We start from the raw sequence: 19488 nt of genomic DNA on the forward strand, positions 1-19488 counted from the left end.
TGTAAATGTGCAGCGTCTGTTCGGGTGAACGATCGCAATAGAACCGGTCCGACAGGCAGCACAGGCAAAAAGGATCCTCCGGAGAATGCGATCCAATGCGGCGCAGACATTGGACCACTCTACTACACTATTCGCATCCACACGTTTCCGGTTCAGATTTTAATGTTGCTAGCTTGAAACTGTCAAATGTTTTCACTGCCTGGTAGGGACACTGCAACAAATTACATTATTTATTTATGACAGTAAAGCGCATTAACATTTTGAGGACAATATGTATAATATGCGTAACATTTTATATCAAAATTGAAAGGTATCCACAAATTTCTTGAATAAACAAAATAACATATATATTTTTCACATAACTGAAAGATAATGTATTGATTACGATTACGAGTGGGTAAGTCGACATAATAAATTCCGCTAAATGGTGATCTAGACGCTATGTTATCGATGACTTTATCATTTTGACATCAATTTAGTGCCTGCTATCGTTCATCACTATTTGGTGTTGCAGAGCCTTAGTTGGGGAAAGTGGCAACGCTCGCAGCGAGCTCGAATGATAGTTAATATAGTAGGACAGCAGCAGTTGTCACAGTGTGCTTACTACAGCTATTTTGAAAAGTAGGGAATCGTACTTTCGAATCCGGTTTTATAATGTTAGTCATGTCGGTCAATTAAGTGGCATAAAATAAATATTAATGTAATAGTTGCAAATTGTGTCGGTTGTTGGGTCGTAGTAGTATAGTAGTAGTAGTAGTGGTCGACATTACGATACGACTGCAGTGCTAAGGTCTCGGGTTCGATCCCCTGGGTCAGGCAAAGTAATATAGGGTTTTTCTACTCAGTTTCGGTCCAGAATTTCTGCCCAGCATGGTGATAGGCTCGCTCCTTACCAGATGAATGATTACCTTTATGAATGATAATTCAATTGACTTTGGTATAATTTAAATAACCCATTACGATTTAATACGTTATGGTATCTATAAGTTTAAATAAATGCGAACACTACGTGGGACTGAGGACGCGCACAAAGCGGAAAATATTTTAAAATTAATTAATTATAGGTACTTTGTATTTGGCATTGGGTGTAACAATTAGAATGAGGAAAACAAGCTTGTTACTGGAATCTGAATTAATCACTAATATTTTTATGGCAAATTGGACTAAACCTGACGGTACTTAAACCTATAGTCTAAACTTATAATAAATGAATGATGCGTACGTCACCGGTGGCCAAAATTATGCTGGCTAATAATTGTGGTTCGGTTTTAATTTCTTTTTAGGATTGAACCTAAAAATATTTGGGAGTCAATTCCACCCTATACATTGGTAAACATATAAGAATATGAATTTTAAATATTAATAGTTCTTTTTTTTGACGTTGCGTGGTGTATACCCACCAAATTCTTTACAAATAGTATTGAACTAATTTTATCATTTTATTTACACAAAATTAACCTTATTTATAACAATTATTTTAATCATAATTGTAAATAACATTCTTGGACTTATTGCAAACGGGGGCATACACTTCTGACTTTTCAAAATTAGATCAACGTACTTAATATGTGCCTTGACTAGCCCTTGGTGAAAGAGAAAAGTGTAGGAAAATAATGTACTTAAACTAAACTTGCGTTACTACCTAAAATAGCTACATAAGAATTTGAAGGATATGTGAATCTACCATATCACGTTAGACCGGGGTGCGGCCCTAGGCAGGTAACATCACTGATGAGACTTGTGTCTTAACAATGAACAGTATACCTACTATAATATAGGGTTGATATTATAATAATTTAAACATATTAATCAGGATGGGATACAGTCAAATTATTGTACGACTTAGACAAAATCTCCATAAGACTGTACTAAACCCCTAAAATTACATATATTTAAAAAAACGACACGTGATGTACTACAGTTCTGTAGACTATTAGGTACTATTGCGGGAATCATGCCATGTTTTAGCCGCCTAAAAGTCAATGCACTCTTAAAGTTTAAAGCATCTTTTACAGTTGTAATTTGTTTATTTGTGTTATTTACGTATAAAAATAATTACTTTTGTTTGCTTTAGGGAACAACGGGAAGGAGAAAGAAAATTCTCGAAACAAGGAAGCGACTTCACCAGCAGCACGCTCGGCCAACGGTAAGCGCGATTTCCTTTTTTTAATAACATAAAAAGGACACGTTTTTAACTATTTAGAGTCCCACGACATCGTTATATTATAATAGATTCATGAACTATGAAGCTAGCAAAACCATCACAGTGCTAATTTTTTCGGTTGTAACCAAGTTCATAATCGCACGTTGTAGCTAAAACAGACACCTCATAACGGAGCTCTAAATCGGGAAGTAAAGGGTCCGAAGTTTGCAAAGCGTAGGAACGGGAGGGTGTCGGGTGGTGCGCACATGCCGCGTCCCTGGGGGCTGCGGCGCGGTCCGCGCAGCCGCAGCCGGCACCCCTCGAGTAGCGCACCCCTCGCTCGCCCCGCCTCAGGCCCTTCGTTGCAGGGGCGACACTCCGAGCACCCCATCCTTCCATATTTTTGCGGAAATTGGAATCCTCTAGAAATTCGACTACCCGTGTATAAAACTTGTATAGAGCATTTTATCACTTTGCTACTTGATTCCTACATGTCATATTTGCGTTATTATGTTTATATAGTTATGTTCACACTGACTGGTTAAGAAAATATTTCCTGTAAACAGTGATAAAATTAATAATACTGGTCGACTAGTAATAATCGAATAAAGTTCACTAAACGTTGAATGCCTTTACCATAGTGTCAGCGTTGTTTCTTACATCGTAACGTTTTTAAGTTGGGTAGTTTTTGTATACGCATTATTTCTAATGTTAAGGCACCTACGCCCAACAGATATGATAATAGAGCGTTGAAACATAATGTTGCCATGTCATTAGACGTGACATATCAATGGAACAGAAGTACAGATAGCGCGACATCCGCTTTTCGTGTCTACAGCTCGGTGTTACATGTTTTCGAAATAACAATATAATTACGACAAACATTTCATGATTTCCTAAACCGCTAAGTAGCCATGGGGACATTGCTACACTTCGACGGAACTGAGTATGACGGCTTTCCATTTTAAAATGTTTGTATGTAAATTACGCGACGTATCCGTCGTCGCATAGAATATGATTTTTGTATGAAATTATTGTAACCAGCGCGCATCATAGCGGCGTTGCGGGCGGAAGATCGGCGGCCCCTGTTCCGTCATATTGTGGCAACGCCCGCCATATTCCTCAAAGTAAAGTTCAGTAATTTTAGAATATTTTTTTTTTAATTATAGTCATAGAAAATTTCTAGTTTCTACGCGAGACAATGAAAATTTACCTAGTGATTGTTATACTTTGTGGCGTATGTTGAACGAATAAGTCAAGTCATCCGAAATTTTTAATTAGTGTACGAGTTTGTATTTGTACATTCTCAGCTACCAACAAACACAATGTCCTAATGTCACGTGCATTTATAGAATTCTATTAGCTAATCATTTTCCTCCCTTTTTGTTTTATTGAACAGGAAACACATTGTATATATGCACGAACGTACATTATATATTTAAAGCAATATAAATATACCCATTAACGAGAAGGTACAGGGCAGGGGAAGAGGGTATACAATATACATTGTGCAATTGACCCCACTTCCCCTCTCCTCTACCTCCCAGCTATAGGAAAGCCATGAGCCAATAGTTTATAATTGTAGAAGCTGGTGCCTGGTGGTAATGGGTAAACTGACTCGCAACCTATGACGGTTGAAAAGCATGAGCTTTAATTAAATTCCAAGTGTCTAAATAATTTACATGAAAATGTGATAATTAATGACCCACCTACCTATTAATTAAATATTTTTATTCTCAAATAGGTACTAATCAATCAACAATATCAATCAATAGGTAATCTTTGTAGTTCAGGTATATACTGGTTCACGAATTTAAGAACCTGAGTCTGAATCATTAAAAATGCTTACTCAGAATGAGATTTACTAATCAGTACTTAACGTTTATAATAAAACTTAGATCATCGTCCTTTTGCGTCGTGACTGTTTTTTCTACGTACAAAAATGTGAAATGCTGTAACGGTTTCATATTAGTAACTTACAGTAAAATACCTACAGTGTAGACATTATACCGTCACCACTCGTCAGAGATACCAACATGACGTACAGACCTACATAACTTTTCAAGGGCGACATCTAGCCTAATTTGAAGAAGTGCACATGCAAGTCTGGAATGGCGTCGGCCCCACTTGGTATTAGGGGCAGTGAACTTACAGCAAGCATATCTACCTACCGTTTGTCTACAATTAATAATTCATACAGTAATGGCGGCTAACTGCGAACACATTTGGCGAGACTTTTTTCGCACTTGTATCTCGAGAGATCATTCAACTTGGCATAAAAATATCACGATACATACCTATCCTGTAACTTGGGCGTCTCCATTACACGCATTTAATAATTTATATTTATACCTACTTACATACCAGTGAGCTCTTACTAGTTTACAAAGCTATTAAGATATAAAGAGAAATTCTATTCTCCATCTTGTTTCGTGGCGCATTAACATATACAATCAAACCAGTTTTAGAAAGTATTTACTTAAAAAATAGATTATTCGAACTAAATATATACTTAAGTAAGTTATTCAATAAGCAGAAATATTCTGAGAACAGAATACGAAATCACTGGTACATTATCGTTTTTTTTTTCCAAGCAATATTATTAAAAACAAACAGTAGATAAGGTAGCTCCAATTCGGTTCCAAAACAATAAAAAAATGCTTAATACTCTGCAGTAAAGCACATACCGGTCAGGCGAGAGTGGCCCGGACCGATATTGATGTACAATACAGGTACATATACTTAGAAACAAACTTCTGTAAGTACATAATTATTACCATCTACTGCTACTATATGCCTGCACCGAACACAAGGTTATTTATATATACAATACCAGAGAAAGTAAGTACGTAAAAAAGCAATCTTTCTTCTCCAATCATAACGTCGGTTTAAAAATATTCCCTGCATGGGCTACCAAATAATGTCGCAACTTAAATTACTCGTAGGTAACCGATCTCGTGCAGTATCTTGAAGTGGGTGTCATGCTTTCAGAATATGCTATACATAATGATCTTGTAGTTTGTAGTTTTGTCTAAATGACATAAACCTACAACGTGATGATAAAAACATATTATAACCATAACCAGAAGCATTGTTCGCACTTCCTATTTTATGAGAAATGTAATGAAAATTTTAATTCATGAAAAATCATAACAATCTATTGAGGTGTGTACATTATGTTCACGGATTCATACATTCATTGTGGTGTCATATTATAGAAAAATATGTTGAATCATGTTAGGCGATAGAGTCCGGCGCGCCGTCAATAGTTGTTGAATCTAGCCAATCCGTTACTCTCAGCAAACCGTAGACAGACAATACAGCTAAGTGTACTGTTCCTATCTAAATAGTAACTTTTGCTATAAGAGTGCAAAAACATACAGTGAGGCTATCATAAAAAAAACAAATAACAAAAGCTATAGATATAGGTACAATTAATTTTGTATTTCCACGAACGGTAAATACTTTTCTTTCGGCTTTCTAGTTGTTAATTAGTGCATCGAATTGTTAACTACTGTGGTTTGAAAGCATCTCCGACGGTGCATACAGAATATTATCTTAATGTTTGTTTCACTGTAGCTATAAACGTAAATATTAAATACACAAGGTTAATGACTTGTATGTAAATAGATAAAAGGTCACATTGCTAATTATAAACATTTATCGACTGTGGCGACAATTTATGTTATAGGAAATTGTAAATATAACCAATATTGTGCGCAAACATAGACACAACGCTTCTAACTATATAGACGCGATAGTCGTTACATAATATTAGCTATGATCGGTATGTTTGTACTAGATGAATGAATTTAGAATGTTTTGCAAGCAAAACGGCTGCCTTTGCCAACTGATAAATTTGGGAGATTGAATCATGACATATAGAACGAAATACATAAATATATTCATTCCGTGTATCAAATTTCAGTAAAAAGAATTACTTTTCGTATATTTATATTATAATATTTTAAAGCTCGGCAGGAAAATAAAATGTTTTATTTAAAAAATAGAGTTTCTCCGCAGCTCAAAATACGGGTTCTACTCGGATATTTTTAGATATCATGATTTTTACGAATCAACGCATGGTATAATAGATATGTATGGCGGAAAACACACAATTCCGTCTACTAACTAATTCATTAAACATCCACATTAATAGAATCACAAAATAGTAATAACCGATACTAAAAACAGGAATGTCCCTGCTAAGTGAATGCCAAGAGCTATCATGTTGCGGATACAATAGACGGCGCCGATGCAGATGGCGGCAGTCGCGGTCAGTGTGGCTGCTAAAGTAATATTACGTTTCTGTATACTCTTGTATCCTCTTATTGGCCTCGTGGAAGCATACTTGTACTGAAATTCCCAGGTCTGGCTAAGGTATTTTTTTTTTTAGAAAACACTAATTAGTTTGAATAATCATGTCTAGTTTGCCAAGGGACTCGCCTGTATCGAATAAGCTTGACGAATATGCGGTACAATTCTGCTTACCGCTGTAACAAGGATAAGCGGGAGCTTATGATCTAGAAGGTTGTTGAACTGCAAATAGACTTGCCTAGTGATAATTTTGAAATATAATCTCGTATCGCAAATTAAATTAGCTACTTATCTAATGAACCGACATCGCATTGAACAGGGTATATAATAGTCCATAATATTAGTAAAAGACTAAACAGTCTTTTACAAATATTATGGACTTTCCTATAATAACAAAAATCAGAGATCATTTTTTATTTCTGTATAGTATTAGAATACATAATGACAGCATAATAAGTATTACTTAAGTTATCATTGCGAAAACTATTATTTTAAATAGCCCTACTTTATTATGTTATTATAATTTGTGTTTTTTGCATTCTTGAATTGAAGTTTTGTTTAATAATATTTCAAGCGTGAAAAGTTGTAATTAATTTGTTTTAGAAAATGAATCTAAAAATGTCTGAAACGTTTGAATCAAAATTCAGTGAGTGAGTTAATTCATGCGGTGACAAATGTTTAGGAGATCGAGTAGGGATGTAGCTCGGGTTGACTGCGGGAGGCTGTGAACCTGCGATCAATACGCCGCGCCGGCGGGGCCGTCGCCGCCGCCGCGCGCCGCCGCGAGCCGCCGCCATGCTATCGGCGTCCGTCGCGCGCCTACGAAAGCGAACGCACCGACCTCGCTGTCCTTCACCAAAGTGTCGACGACCCCTGAACCCCGCGCGCCGCCCATCTCACCACGCGTCCCTCCTTCCTCTCATCAACCCTCCATACTTCGCTAACACAGCTTTGTGACCCGATTAGTTAAAATGTCTTTAGTCTTCAAAATAATTATGTATATTTTAAGCTATGTCTCATGCTGTACTGACTCATTCACACGATTCACTTTTAATTTAGAAGAAATTTGATATTATGAAATTTGATTAATAGTTATTTTTTATTTTTATTATAATTCACGAAGATACTAAAAACTGTTGCAACAGTGGTTGCAAATTTGTTATCACTTCCAGTACCTATTCGCAGTGAACATATAACATAATTATTTTACCACATGATTTCTATGGGATTAGCGCTTCCTAATAGCTTGAAAGTATAATTCACTGCACATTATAATATATTATAGAGCACATGCACATGTACTATGTGCTCTATTAAATCATTTTGAGTAGATTACAAGAGGTCGTAAACAAAATCGTAAATAACTATGTAATAACAAGTATCACCATATACTTTACTAAATATAAAAAAAAAAAACATATAAATACATATAAATGAAACCTAACAAATAATCTATACTTAATTTAAAAAATACTGATAAATAAAATTTTTTCATCTGCCGAGTCGAATATCAAGTGTAACATTGTACGTGCCCTCGGTTCAAGACTATTTTGGGCAGCGTGCATGGCATTTGGGACGTGTGCTGGAAACTACTCTTACCAGTTTATTTTTATATGCCCTACTAACGCCCCAACTACTATTTTCTAACTAGGTGGTAGGCCATAGGTCTCTTATATGCACCACTGCTTTCTGCCTCTTTCTGTCGACAAACGTCGGTTTGCACGAACTATCGTTCCTGTTGACGATGTGCATGGCCAACCAATGTGATGAAGGAGTTTTATGAGACTTCTTAACATCATTTAATATTAGGGTGACAGTTGCAGTGCTATCTGGGTGGCGTAACACTCGCTTCAAGTTGGCGTGGAAGTTACGCATCCATTCATCCACTTAATGTTATAATGGTTATGTCACCGATACTATCATATATACAAAAATAGCAATTAAGTAAATATACTTGCTGTTTCCTATTTTATTAAAAAAAATATTAGGATTAATAATTTTCGAATACTATTTTACGGTCTCGTGATTTCTGATTTATATCTAGAGCATGTTCATATTTTACAAAAAAATCAGCTAATTAGTTTTGGTTGAACATAGCTCTCTACAACTGAATTTTTTGTGTAATTTATTACAGAACTAAACCAGTATAACGGTGATAAAAATAAGTGAAATTCAAACAAGATAACAATTAAACGTTAATTATCAATTACAACTTGGTTAGTTTGGTGATTACAGTTCGGTCATCGCGATATACATTTTAACCAGTAGGATCAAATATTGTACTGGGAACAGTTTTTGCATGCGACTCCGTATCGACCGTGTCGTTCACCGTAGCGGTGACAATAAAACGTCTTACATAAAGCTATTACACACTTGACATTTTCTCTTTTGGTCTTGGCCGCCGTCTCTCATATTGTAAGCGTACATTTAGTGAAAATGAAATTATTAAAATAATATATAAAATAATTATCCATACCTACTTTAATATTTTATGAAAAAATATATAGTTGTTTGAAACTGCCGGTCCATTTGGTGTATTTGTATATGCGGTGTTCAATTTATCGGTATTAAACTAAAATGACTATTATGTATTGAGAAATGATAAGCTATCACTAACTAGCAAACTGCAACAATTGTAACATATGATGCAGGAAGGACGCGATATGCAACTTGTTATTATGTTCGTTCACCTTGCAACGAAAAATAATATAATAAATTTATGTTTTATCATTTGTTAACAGGAGAGGACCATCCCGGTCAAAAACAACGCAAAGGATTCTTCAGAAGTCTGTGGAAAAAATCGCGCCATTATTCATTGGAACATCCGTGAAATGATAAATACAAGAATTGAAGACCTACATGAAATATACGACTATTCAATAAATCTTGTGAAGAAAATGCAGATATGGAAGCACAACTTCAAATGAAAAACAAATGTATAAATCGTGACGTAAAACTGTTAAATGGTATTTATTTTAACTAATGTGTGTAAACCTCGTGATGCAAACAAACCAATCGAAAACAAAAATAAATACGAACGCATGAAAATGAGTTAAGTCAAACTGCTTAAAGTTTGTAAGAAGACCATAAGATTTAATTTGTTGAACTATATTTTTCACATTATAAGTATCTAATGTATAGTGCTAATACTAATTTGTCTAATCGACGTGTTATTAAACTTATAATTTATTTGTAATCCCATTAGGACCTTTACTAATAAATCAATTTATTTTATATAAATAGAAATGTAGAAAATGTAGATAAAGAAATAGAAATTAAATGTCTTATTTCCAGAATATCTTTGTAAACAATATAGTATTCAATGTATGCAAAATTATTATTGGAATAGAACACATCAATCAAAATACTATTTTTCCTTAAAATGCGTTTTCTGTAATCATTTTAAGGTAAGAGATTTATGGCAATTAATCTTTGCGTGTAATAAAATTCTAAAGAACCAAGGTCACTTTAATAGAATTTGCTACAAGTTTAACATTTTATACCAATCCTTGTATTCGAGTGTACTTAACTCTTATTATTGTAGATTTTGTCAAAAAAAAGTTCATTAGCAATAAACATTGGTTTTACTTCCATCCTTGCACGAGCTAACCTTAAAGGAGTGTTGAAAAAGAAACAATGGATTATAATACAAATCATTTTATTATTAGATAGACACAGTTCCCATCGCTTATCAGAAACAATGTACAAAGCTATAGTAGTAATATCAAATATAAACAATATGCACCCTTCGATTACTGCAAGCCTTGTTTGAGGATATAGAGTACTTGAGCGCTTCTATTTTCGGCAGCTAAGAGGTAAAGTAGAACAGAATGCAAAATGTTTATTTATAACTACACAAGATATAAACGCGGCACAACAAAAAGCATAGCAGATATTTGCAATAGCGGGTATATAGGGCCCGGAGCCGCGCGACGCAGCGTGGGGCTCGCCCGCCGTCTCGCACTGATGTATCGGATTTAACTCACACGATGGTTCCAGTGGGACTAGAGATTTTTCATTTAACGTGTAATACCTTGGGTTACAGTGTCTTCAGTTCTACAATTCGTAACAAGCCCTTACACAAATGCTTATTTATAATTATATGCAGGTAATATAATATAGGTTGGATAACTTCATTCATAATTCCATGACGCGGTTATTACAAATTCTTGTCAAGCATCTCATTTCTATGGGCAACGGTTGTCTAGCTGGATGGCCTCCGAAAGATCAGCGAACTGAACCTTATCATTCGACACTTCAGAATTTTACGCGAGGTAAATTATTAAGTATCACGATGCTTGAAAAGAAATCTAAAAAAAATCTCTATACATCATGCTTTGAGACCGGTTATGCAAAGCTGAAAATGCTTCACTATACTGGTCGATAAAAGCAAATTTATAAAATACAATTTTAAACCATTTTACAATAGCAATTACTTTGTGGAAGCGGTGAGCGTATAAAAAGAGTCCAGAATCCGCAAAGTAATCGCATCTGCATACAGTTACTAAACGCATCTCACTTATGGCGCCATAATTTATCAAATATCAAAACAATGAAACTGAACGGTCCTTATCACTTTATAGAATATACAAAATGCAGTTACTTATTTCCCTGTGGAAAAAATATTATCTTATAGTATTCTTAGATCACGGCGCGCTTCGATCTGTAAAAAAAGAAAGAATTTCCTTTATTTCTATCATAGTGTGCTGCAATAGAACGACCTACTTGAGACAAAGACGTAGCGTGTCAAAGGATCTATTTAATTTTAATCAGATAAACTAATCAGACCAATGATAAAAAAAAGCCCGAAATAAATTTAAACTTCGCAATTTGACAACTCCATACATAATATGATTACCATGTAAAGGATTTAAAAATTAAACTCAATCATTATGATTTTAAGCACACAATAAATCTTGTTATAATATAATTTTCAACTAAAGTATGCTAATAATACAGTTATACAGTTTAATATTCCCCACAGTTCTGAGATAGAGTTAAGTCTACGAAGCGCAGCTGCTGCCTTCGAATGCGCCTTTTGCTACGCAGGCGTGTTTTAATTTTGTTAATAAAGAAAAAAGTCGTAGCAAAAAGACTCAAATCACTAGTTGTTTAAATTATTTTCTACTGTTACATTTATGACTATGTATTACCTACCAGTGGCGGCCTTATAGGGAACGGAGTTACCGCCCCGCGCGGTGCCCTTTGCAAGAGCACAAGTTAAAATCATTAACCTCTTTCGGCAATCGAATGAGAGGGTCTCGCACCGATCTGCCGCCAGAGACTCGCGTTGATTAAGTGTTGCTTGTGGTTTTGCCAGAATGTATTTCTTTCGCGGTATTATACTTTTCCGCGACATAATTACCCAATACTCAAGTACATGGTGTATCTCTGTGCTAATTTTCTTCCTAAGCAGATGTTGCGTTTATTTCTAACATACAGCATCTTAGTAAACTTTCGCAATTATAATTTCAACATTGTTATCAAAATTTATAAATGTATCATCATTAATAAAATTGTAATTTTATGAAATTGAACAATGTGAAACAAATAACAATTAAAATATAAAAATGTAAAGTATTACATCAATGCCTCCGATATTTACGTATAATTTTTCCGGTTTTTTTTATTTTAATACGGGTCATTATAAAAAAAAATGTAGATTCATCCACCTTTTCCGTGTATAAAAAAATATATAATAAGTACACATTTTTTGCTTTTATGGACATTACTTCTTAAAAATTGCGTAGGGTGGTGCAAATAATACACAAATAATTCTATCGCAGAACAATAAAATAACTTTGGTGTAAGATGTGAACTTCTGAATGCCACTGAGGTAAGATTAGTGTAAATAATAGTTTTACAAATGAAGATTATTATTATCTTTGTGGGTATTATTAAATAACATCATTTTGTCGAATAATACAGGTTACGAAAAAATCTTTGGTCATAATTTTCGAACAAGAAACAATTTTTAGTATAGTTTCATAAAAATCACAGCCTATTGAATGAAGTTTAGAAAGTCAAATGGTAGGGTTTTAAGTACATGAACTGGTTTCGTAATCGGAGCGAGTTATTTTTTTTTTACTTCTTGTAGCAATTCTGCATAATATATTTTGTACTTGCTAAAAATTAAGCAAATTTAATCTTATTAATGAATATTGACATAAAATATTTTCTCATACATTTTTTTTTAAGTGTCATAAAAGGAATACCTATTAGTAGCAATCAGAACTTTGTAATCACATTAAATATGTTATTACTCTATATAAACCTAAGATGATTGTTTAAATCAAAAAGGGTGTTAGGTTAAACAAGGGTCATGAACACGGCGATGTTTATATAAATATCGTTGGTTGGTTGATATGTTTAACTTACCTCTAATAACCACAGGTAATTAAATAGTCTCCTAACTTCTCGACTACGGATGCGGCTTGCTGGGGTTGGATGGGTTCTTCATACAGAGAAATAACGACGGCTGCAACAAAATGCATTAATGTACTCCATGGATAAAAATATATACTTTATCAATACAAGGAACCCAAGGATCGGTTGTGATTGTATCCCGATATGCATTATGTCTCAGGTCAACATTAAGAGATCAGGCTACGACCGCGTTTTCAATATACGCTCCAAATTTTAATCTTCCATCCAATATCGATAATAGACACGTCAATCATTTGTAAGCATTACAAATACGTTAAGAGTGGTCCGTTTTCGCGATGGTTAAAAATAACAATTGGGATCGTTTATTGAAAATGGCGCATAGATTACAGAATGGTCACCAAGTCAAATCATAGAAAAAAGTTTTGTTGTACCGACAGGCGTTTAAGAGTTATTGGGATTTCATATGTATAAGGGTAACAGGAATGTAGAGCGTAAATGATTACTTTTGTAATTAGAATAGTACTTAGGATTACATGTAATCAAACTAAATGTAATCCAGTTACATTCACACCAATTGCAATCGTTTACACAAACACATGATTACTTTTGTGAGAGCGTTCCGCATTCTTTTTTTGACAGAGTATTTTCATACGCAATAATGATCAATCTATCGCATCCGACGAATAGTTTGAAAAGAGAGTTGTCCTAAAATCTAATTTTAAAGTACAATTAAGTATTAATAATCTGATAAATAAAATAAAAAATCTAATTGATTCTGCACATTTTATTGTTTTATTTCAACTCCTCGACATAAATCATGTATGGAAAACAAAAATTTATCGTAATAAAAAATTATATAAATTTTCGCTAAGCATTACAAAATTTTCATTATTATTCTGATTGCAAATTACATATTGTAATCGTAATTGTTAATTGTAATCTAATTTTCTAAAATCTAACTTTTTGCTTAATATTGGTTAACAGCACCTCATACTTCTACAGTTTGTAATTTCTAGTTTATCATAGTGTTAGATAATATAATATAATAATATCAGCTATGCCTACATAATAAATAAAAGGTGATAAGGGATCACGTTATGAAACGTCAGTAGAAATGTATTATTCGGAATCTCTACTGTAAAGAAGAAACTTTTGGCTTGATACCGTGTATCTAGTTAATGAAATTTCAATGCCTGATGCTAATACATAATTATCTGCTAAAGTAAGCCAGTTCGAGCGTATCAGATCCTAAATGTTCTTACAAGACATAAGTACCTAGAAACGCGCCACAAAGCTTTCACGAATATTTTAATAATGGAAAATACAATTATTTAGACCCTCCCCCGAGCAAACGACCTTGAGCATTCCTTCCATGCTTTTTCGGCGCATGAGTTACGGGCAGAAAAATGCAGATTTACAATATTTTTTTTAACAAAATCTATTTTACGTCTTTTTAAAAAAATTTAAACTACCCAAAAAATCCTTTTTGTTGCAAACTAAAATGGTATGAACTTTAGGTGGATATCTGCAGAATCGTCAGTTTTAGTAAGATTTTCTTAGTGAAATTATTAAAGCAATATCCAAATTATAAAATATAAGGAACAATCAAAGTTAAGATAGCAAATAGCAGAAATATATTTTTTTCTTTATTTTTCTACATGTATCAATCAATATATCAATTTCTAACATTTGCTAAAAATAAGGTTTAGAGCACAGTTTTGCTACAGTGAGCGCCTTAACCAGGTTCTATGAGATAGTTTACTTTAGAGTATCACAATATTCTGCAATTTATAATATTTTCTTAATTACAAAAACGTACAGTTTGGATTTGGGGTTTTTATCGCTAAAACTAGTAATCCCATTTAAAAATGTTTCACTAATATGATGCTAGATTATGCCAACGCACTATAGTTTGCCATTTATTCGGATCTTACAACTCTGGCCGAAATAAGTGTACGTAGATTTAAAATTTAGAGCTACCAAAAGGCAACCGAAAAACGGTAAATCTATAGTATACAATAGGTGCTCTTATCGTTGGAACCAATTCTTTCCGAACAACGTTTGTATGGAAAAAAATAATAAAATCAGAGGAATGGAGTGACGTACAGAGAATTTTTAAACAATCGTGGTAGTGGTTTGTAAATGTTTTAAAATGTGTGTGCGAGCAACGCTATCATCGAAACTTAAATACTAAGTTCGTGAACTAATTAATAATTTAATTGTTGTATTTATGTATAAATAAGAAATAAAATAAATATAATTTTAATATCATGATAATAAAATGTGCCACTGACCACACGTCACTTCTCGTGCAATAGGATCAGACGAAACATGTATGTGTCATACAACACGCCGAGAAGGAAAAACTGTTTTAATACCCACCCTGTCTGTTTCGTGAAAAATATCACCCCTGTTATTTACTAAATAACATAATATTATTAAACAGACTTTATTGCAGTGGCGAAGTGTCCATACAACCCGATTCCTACCGGCTTCCTTTTTAGGTTTATTCACGTTTGCTTGATTTTTGTTTTCCTTTAAATTGGCCCCAATATGTAAATTAAGGTATTTTTGAAAACCTTTTGAAAAATTTCACCCTTCGCCACTGCTTTATTGATAAATTACTGTATCTATATTTATTTGCTTTTCTAGTACATTGCTGGAAAATACATGAACTAACGCCAATGTTATCATCGATCCTTGTGTCAAATAAACGATGCAAAGTTCAAGAAACTCCTGTCTTTTTACACTTTAATTATTTAGTTTACTCGATGTTATACTAATGTCTAGAGACAATGAACAGAAATGCATATATTACATATATGGCAAACTCACAGATTTACCATTAATAAAATAAGGACATTACATCGGTTTCGTGACCAGCCCTAATGAACGACCACTTTTCAAAAATTTCTTCAAAAACAGGTGATTGTAACCTTTCCTTTCGAAATAAAAACCAATGGTATGCTATAATATTATTTGAATAGTGGTAGCATAATTTTGACTTAATTGTATACTAATCGCTTTCCCTAAAATAAAAAAGGAAACCTAAGTTACGTGTTAACTGAGAGGTAAGTGAAACGTATCCAATTATGTAAAAACGAATATATTTTTATTTCAACGAATGATTATACGCTTTTAAACAGCGGCCATTCCGTATGACGTCACCTCTACGCACCGCCTGGTATAACGATTAACGAACTATTTGGTCAATCAACACTTGCTTTTAGTTTATCCAGTTATACTAAGAAAATCACAATTTTTTAACTAAAATATATATTATTATTATGATATATCTCCTATCATGTAAAATTATAAGCACTAAAATTAATATACAAAAACTTATTCCGCCTGCTGCATTACCCCCATGTTAACGCGTAACACCTACATCTTTTTAAAATTTCTTCATTTCCAAAAAAAGAAGGAAAACAATGTCTCTAATATATAGTGGTATGTTACAGTATAGCGGTTAGCGACAACTTACCTAATGGTCTTGTTATTACGACAAATTGATTCTTTACACATGATGGTAATTTTAGACAAAAATGACGCATCACGGTACACATAATACATCACCGAATGTCATGTTAGTTTCTTACAGCTGTTAGTTAGGATACATACCTTGCTGCGTCTTCATGCAATGCACGCCGACCTTGCCAAGTTTCGCGCGTATGATACGGTCTGTACCACTGAGGTAGATGTACCGCGTGCCCGCTATCGTCACGCCGCCGCTTGTTAAAAGTGATTCATTGTCGAAGCCAGCTACTATTTTTGCCACTTCGTCTTTTGATATCTGCCAACAAAAATTTACGTTAATCATACTTAATTAAGGGGTTATATTACTAAATCAGCTTGGTAAACTATGGTTGCACTGGTTTCAACTCTACACCACATTATAATCATTATACTCTCTGAAATGTTATATCCCTGTACACTAGAAAAATAAAAAAACAATAAAATACGCCATATTCATAAAGTAGTAATATTTACATTAACAAAAACAAAATTATTATTTACATGTTTCTTTCCTAATTATATTTTTTTCAGATAATTAAAAGTTCCAACTAGAGGCAGAACAGTTACATATAACTGGTAATATTCAACATATTCCTTTCCTTTTGTTAATTATTTACCGAAATACCTAGCTATTGGATAAATACTAAGTTTATTCAATTTAACCAAATTTTTACAAATAATTACTAATAAATTTGGACCACAAAACAACAAAGGATAAATGCAAATGTTCAGCAACCACACCCAACTATTATATTGATGTTGCCTAACCCTACTGAATTTACTGTGTTATAAAAATGGGGAACCAAATGATAACCACACCCTATCCTGTTATATTTGTAAATTTTCACATATAGTTTATTTCAAATATCAGAACAATTATACTTAATATGAAGATCTGCCAATTTTTACTCAAATATTCAGTATGGACAAAATAATTTAATTTGCTTAATCAGTACCTCTTAATACCTAAAGGCTTATGAATTGAGCTTAGGTTTATACCCATATACCCTTCAGCCTCCATTATGAGCCTTTAGTGTTTCAGATACTATGCAATCAGTTAAATAACTATAGAAATACACCTATACATGTTAAGTTAGTTAACACTTTTTTTATCTACATAAATAAAAAATATTAGTTTATGATTATGGTGCTTTATGAGGTATGTTGGGTAAAGGCATAAATATAGGAGATTTCAACCTTTGAATTTGTTCAACTACTTTTCAGACTAACTGTGCAGTCTATCACAATATCATACAATAACATTACATCTACATTTTTTAAGCTATATGGATAATTGCAACCAAAGCTCCCACAATTCATTAAAGTCATTTCTATTAATCATGATGACACTACAAAAATAATAGTTGTATATCAACATAAAATAATGTATGGTAACATATTATTGAAAAAAATAATTTATATGTCTTTCATACTATGTAGACTAATAATCTCGAAATCTAATTAATTCTTCTTGAATATCTTATCTTAGGTAAAATATTATGAGTATAAAATAATCTATTTCTATTACATCAAAATTAAAACCTTAACCCACATAAATTATTTCTTGGAATAAATAAAAAAATGTTTGTATTTGATTAAATATTAATACCATGACGTAAATTTCACCTTTTAATTGATTTTTCCAAAATGTATACAATTACAATGAGTTTGTAATTCAACTGCAGTTTTAACGATATCAATAAAAATATGGTATTGGAAAACCCTAATAGTATTCTCTTAATAAACTTCACAAACCTAACAAATTTTATACATTCATATTGTTCACATATAATCTTTACGTTCGGAATTTTTATGTTTCACCATGTGGCTTAATAAGACCTCCAGCAGGTCGGTATTAAATATACCGCACCCGAAATTTTGGAGTCGCATAAATCAATAAGGCGTTGGTTTTCACGACTCAAAAAAACTCCTCGAATCCGACGCTTGATTATTTTTTTTATAACTACGAAAGTTTTTTTTTTGGTAAATGTATTGTTTTAGTGGAACTTTCAATATCGTATGAATAAGTAAATCACACCTATATAATACATTAAAATGATGATAAAAAATATATAAACAATCCATGTCGGATTTATATAATTTGTGTAAGTAATTTTAATTCAATAGCAGACTACTAAATCTATTGGCGTTGGCCTTCGACAAAAAATACCGGCCGGCAAATCGGTCTAACGCTCTTGATGTCCCTTTTAAAAATAGTTTAAATGAAAAATATTAAAATAACATATGACGCCGCCTTTATTGGGAGTAAACTGAACAATTCTAGAACAAGTTAGGGCGGAGAATTACTAGTTTCCAATTTGAATTGCCTGCCACATGTCGCCATCTTGTCAAAGTTGCCGGATAAAGAATTCGTCACCCAAAGATCTATGTTTAGACCTACATGACAATAAAAATTTAGTATTGCATAAATTATACAGATTTTAAGAAATCGATAGCCACAAGGAGCTTTAGAATAAATTATGGAACTTACTTCAAAGCCTTCCGACTTAGCCCAGACATTTCCATCGTGACCGGCAATCGCAGCCTTTGTAACACATCTGGATGCCATTAACTGTTTGTCGACATAATCTTGCCAGCTCATTTTGAATAAGTTCGATTAAAATAAAACTACACTTGACTAACACAATCTACTCCTCACAGCGAGCAAGCGCTCCACACGAACAAAAAGCACTGCCGTTTCAAAATGGCAGGCGTAGACATAGACACAACCGGAAGTTCAGTACTGCCAACGTAATAAATTTAATAAATTGTCTATTTTCGTGACTGTACTACATCCAAAGACAAATTTATTGTGGAAAACAAAAGGGTCCTATTTACGCTCAAACTTGCTGTATGTCTCGACAAGGTGACTGACAATGCATGACGGTGACTAAACCATAGACTTCGATTGATGAATTTATGTGTGCAGTATTGGTAATCCGTCTTGCAAATTCTGCGATAAATATTATTGCCCAAAATTTAACATAAATATAAAAACTATAAAAATATTAAAATTATGTTACATATTAGCCGAATCCTATCTGTCAATCCGTACTAGTTCAGCGTGTTGGAGAAGAACTGAGGCTTTACCCGTCTAGAATCATAAAAAAGACTCACGCCCAACT

The 19488-nt window shown here is 33.4% G+C and overlaps 2 protein-coding genes across 5 annotated transcripts in view; one reads left to right on the forward strand and one right to left on the reverse strand.

Annotated features, from left to right (window-relative positions):
- The window catches only part of LOC115451286, a 115057-nt gene extending 105021 nt beyond the window's left edge, over positions 1–10036 (forward strand). For all 3 annotated transcript variants that reach the window (XM_037441973.1, XM_037441975.1, XM_037441974.1), the window contains 2 exons: positions 2075–2146; positions 9202–10036. In XM_037441973.1, coding sequence (XP_037297870.1) covers positions 2075–2146; positions 9202–9290 — 161 coding nt within the window. In that variant the 3' untranslated portion in view covers positions 9291–10036. The remainder of the gene's footprint in view (positions 1–2074; positions 2147–9201) is intronic.
- Positions 195–19123, reverse strand: LOC115449698 (profilin). Of its 2 annotated transcripts, none has more exons than XM_037441976.1 (4): positions 18855–19123; positions 16469–16640; positions 12839–12938; positions 195–211 (listed from the first exon to the last, which is right to left on the reverse strand). In XM_037441976.1, the coding sequence occupies exons 1-3, from the start codon at positions 18963–18965 to the stop codon at positions 12841–12843; spliced, it is 381 nt and encodes a 126-aa protein (XP_037297873.1). In that variant the 5' UTR covers positions 18966–19123; the 3' UTR covers positions 195–211; positions 12839–12840. The 2 variants fall into 2 exon arrangements, with proteins under 2 accessions (XP_037297873.1, XP_030033425.1); XM_030177565.2 differs by lacking the exon at positions 195–211 and adding an exon at positions 10102–11123.
- Between the last annotated feature and the right edge of the window lie 365 nt (positions 19124–19488).

The sequence above is a fragment of the Manduca sexta genome, chromosome 23, assembly GCF_014839805.1.
Source record: "Manduca sexta isolate Smith_Timp_Sample1 chromosome 23, JHU_Msex_v1.0, whole genome shotgun sequence".
Classification (NCBI taxonomy): domain Eukaryota; kingdom Metazoa; phylum Arthropoda; class Insecta; order Lepidoptera; family Sphingidae; genus Manduca; species Manduca sexta.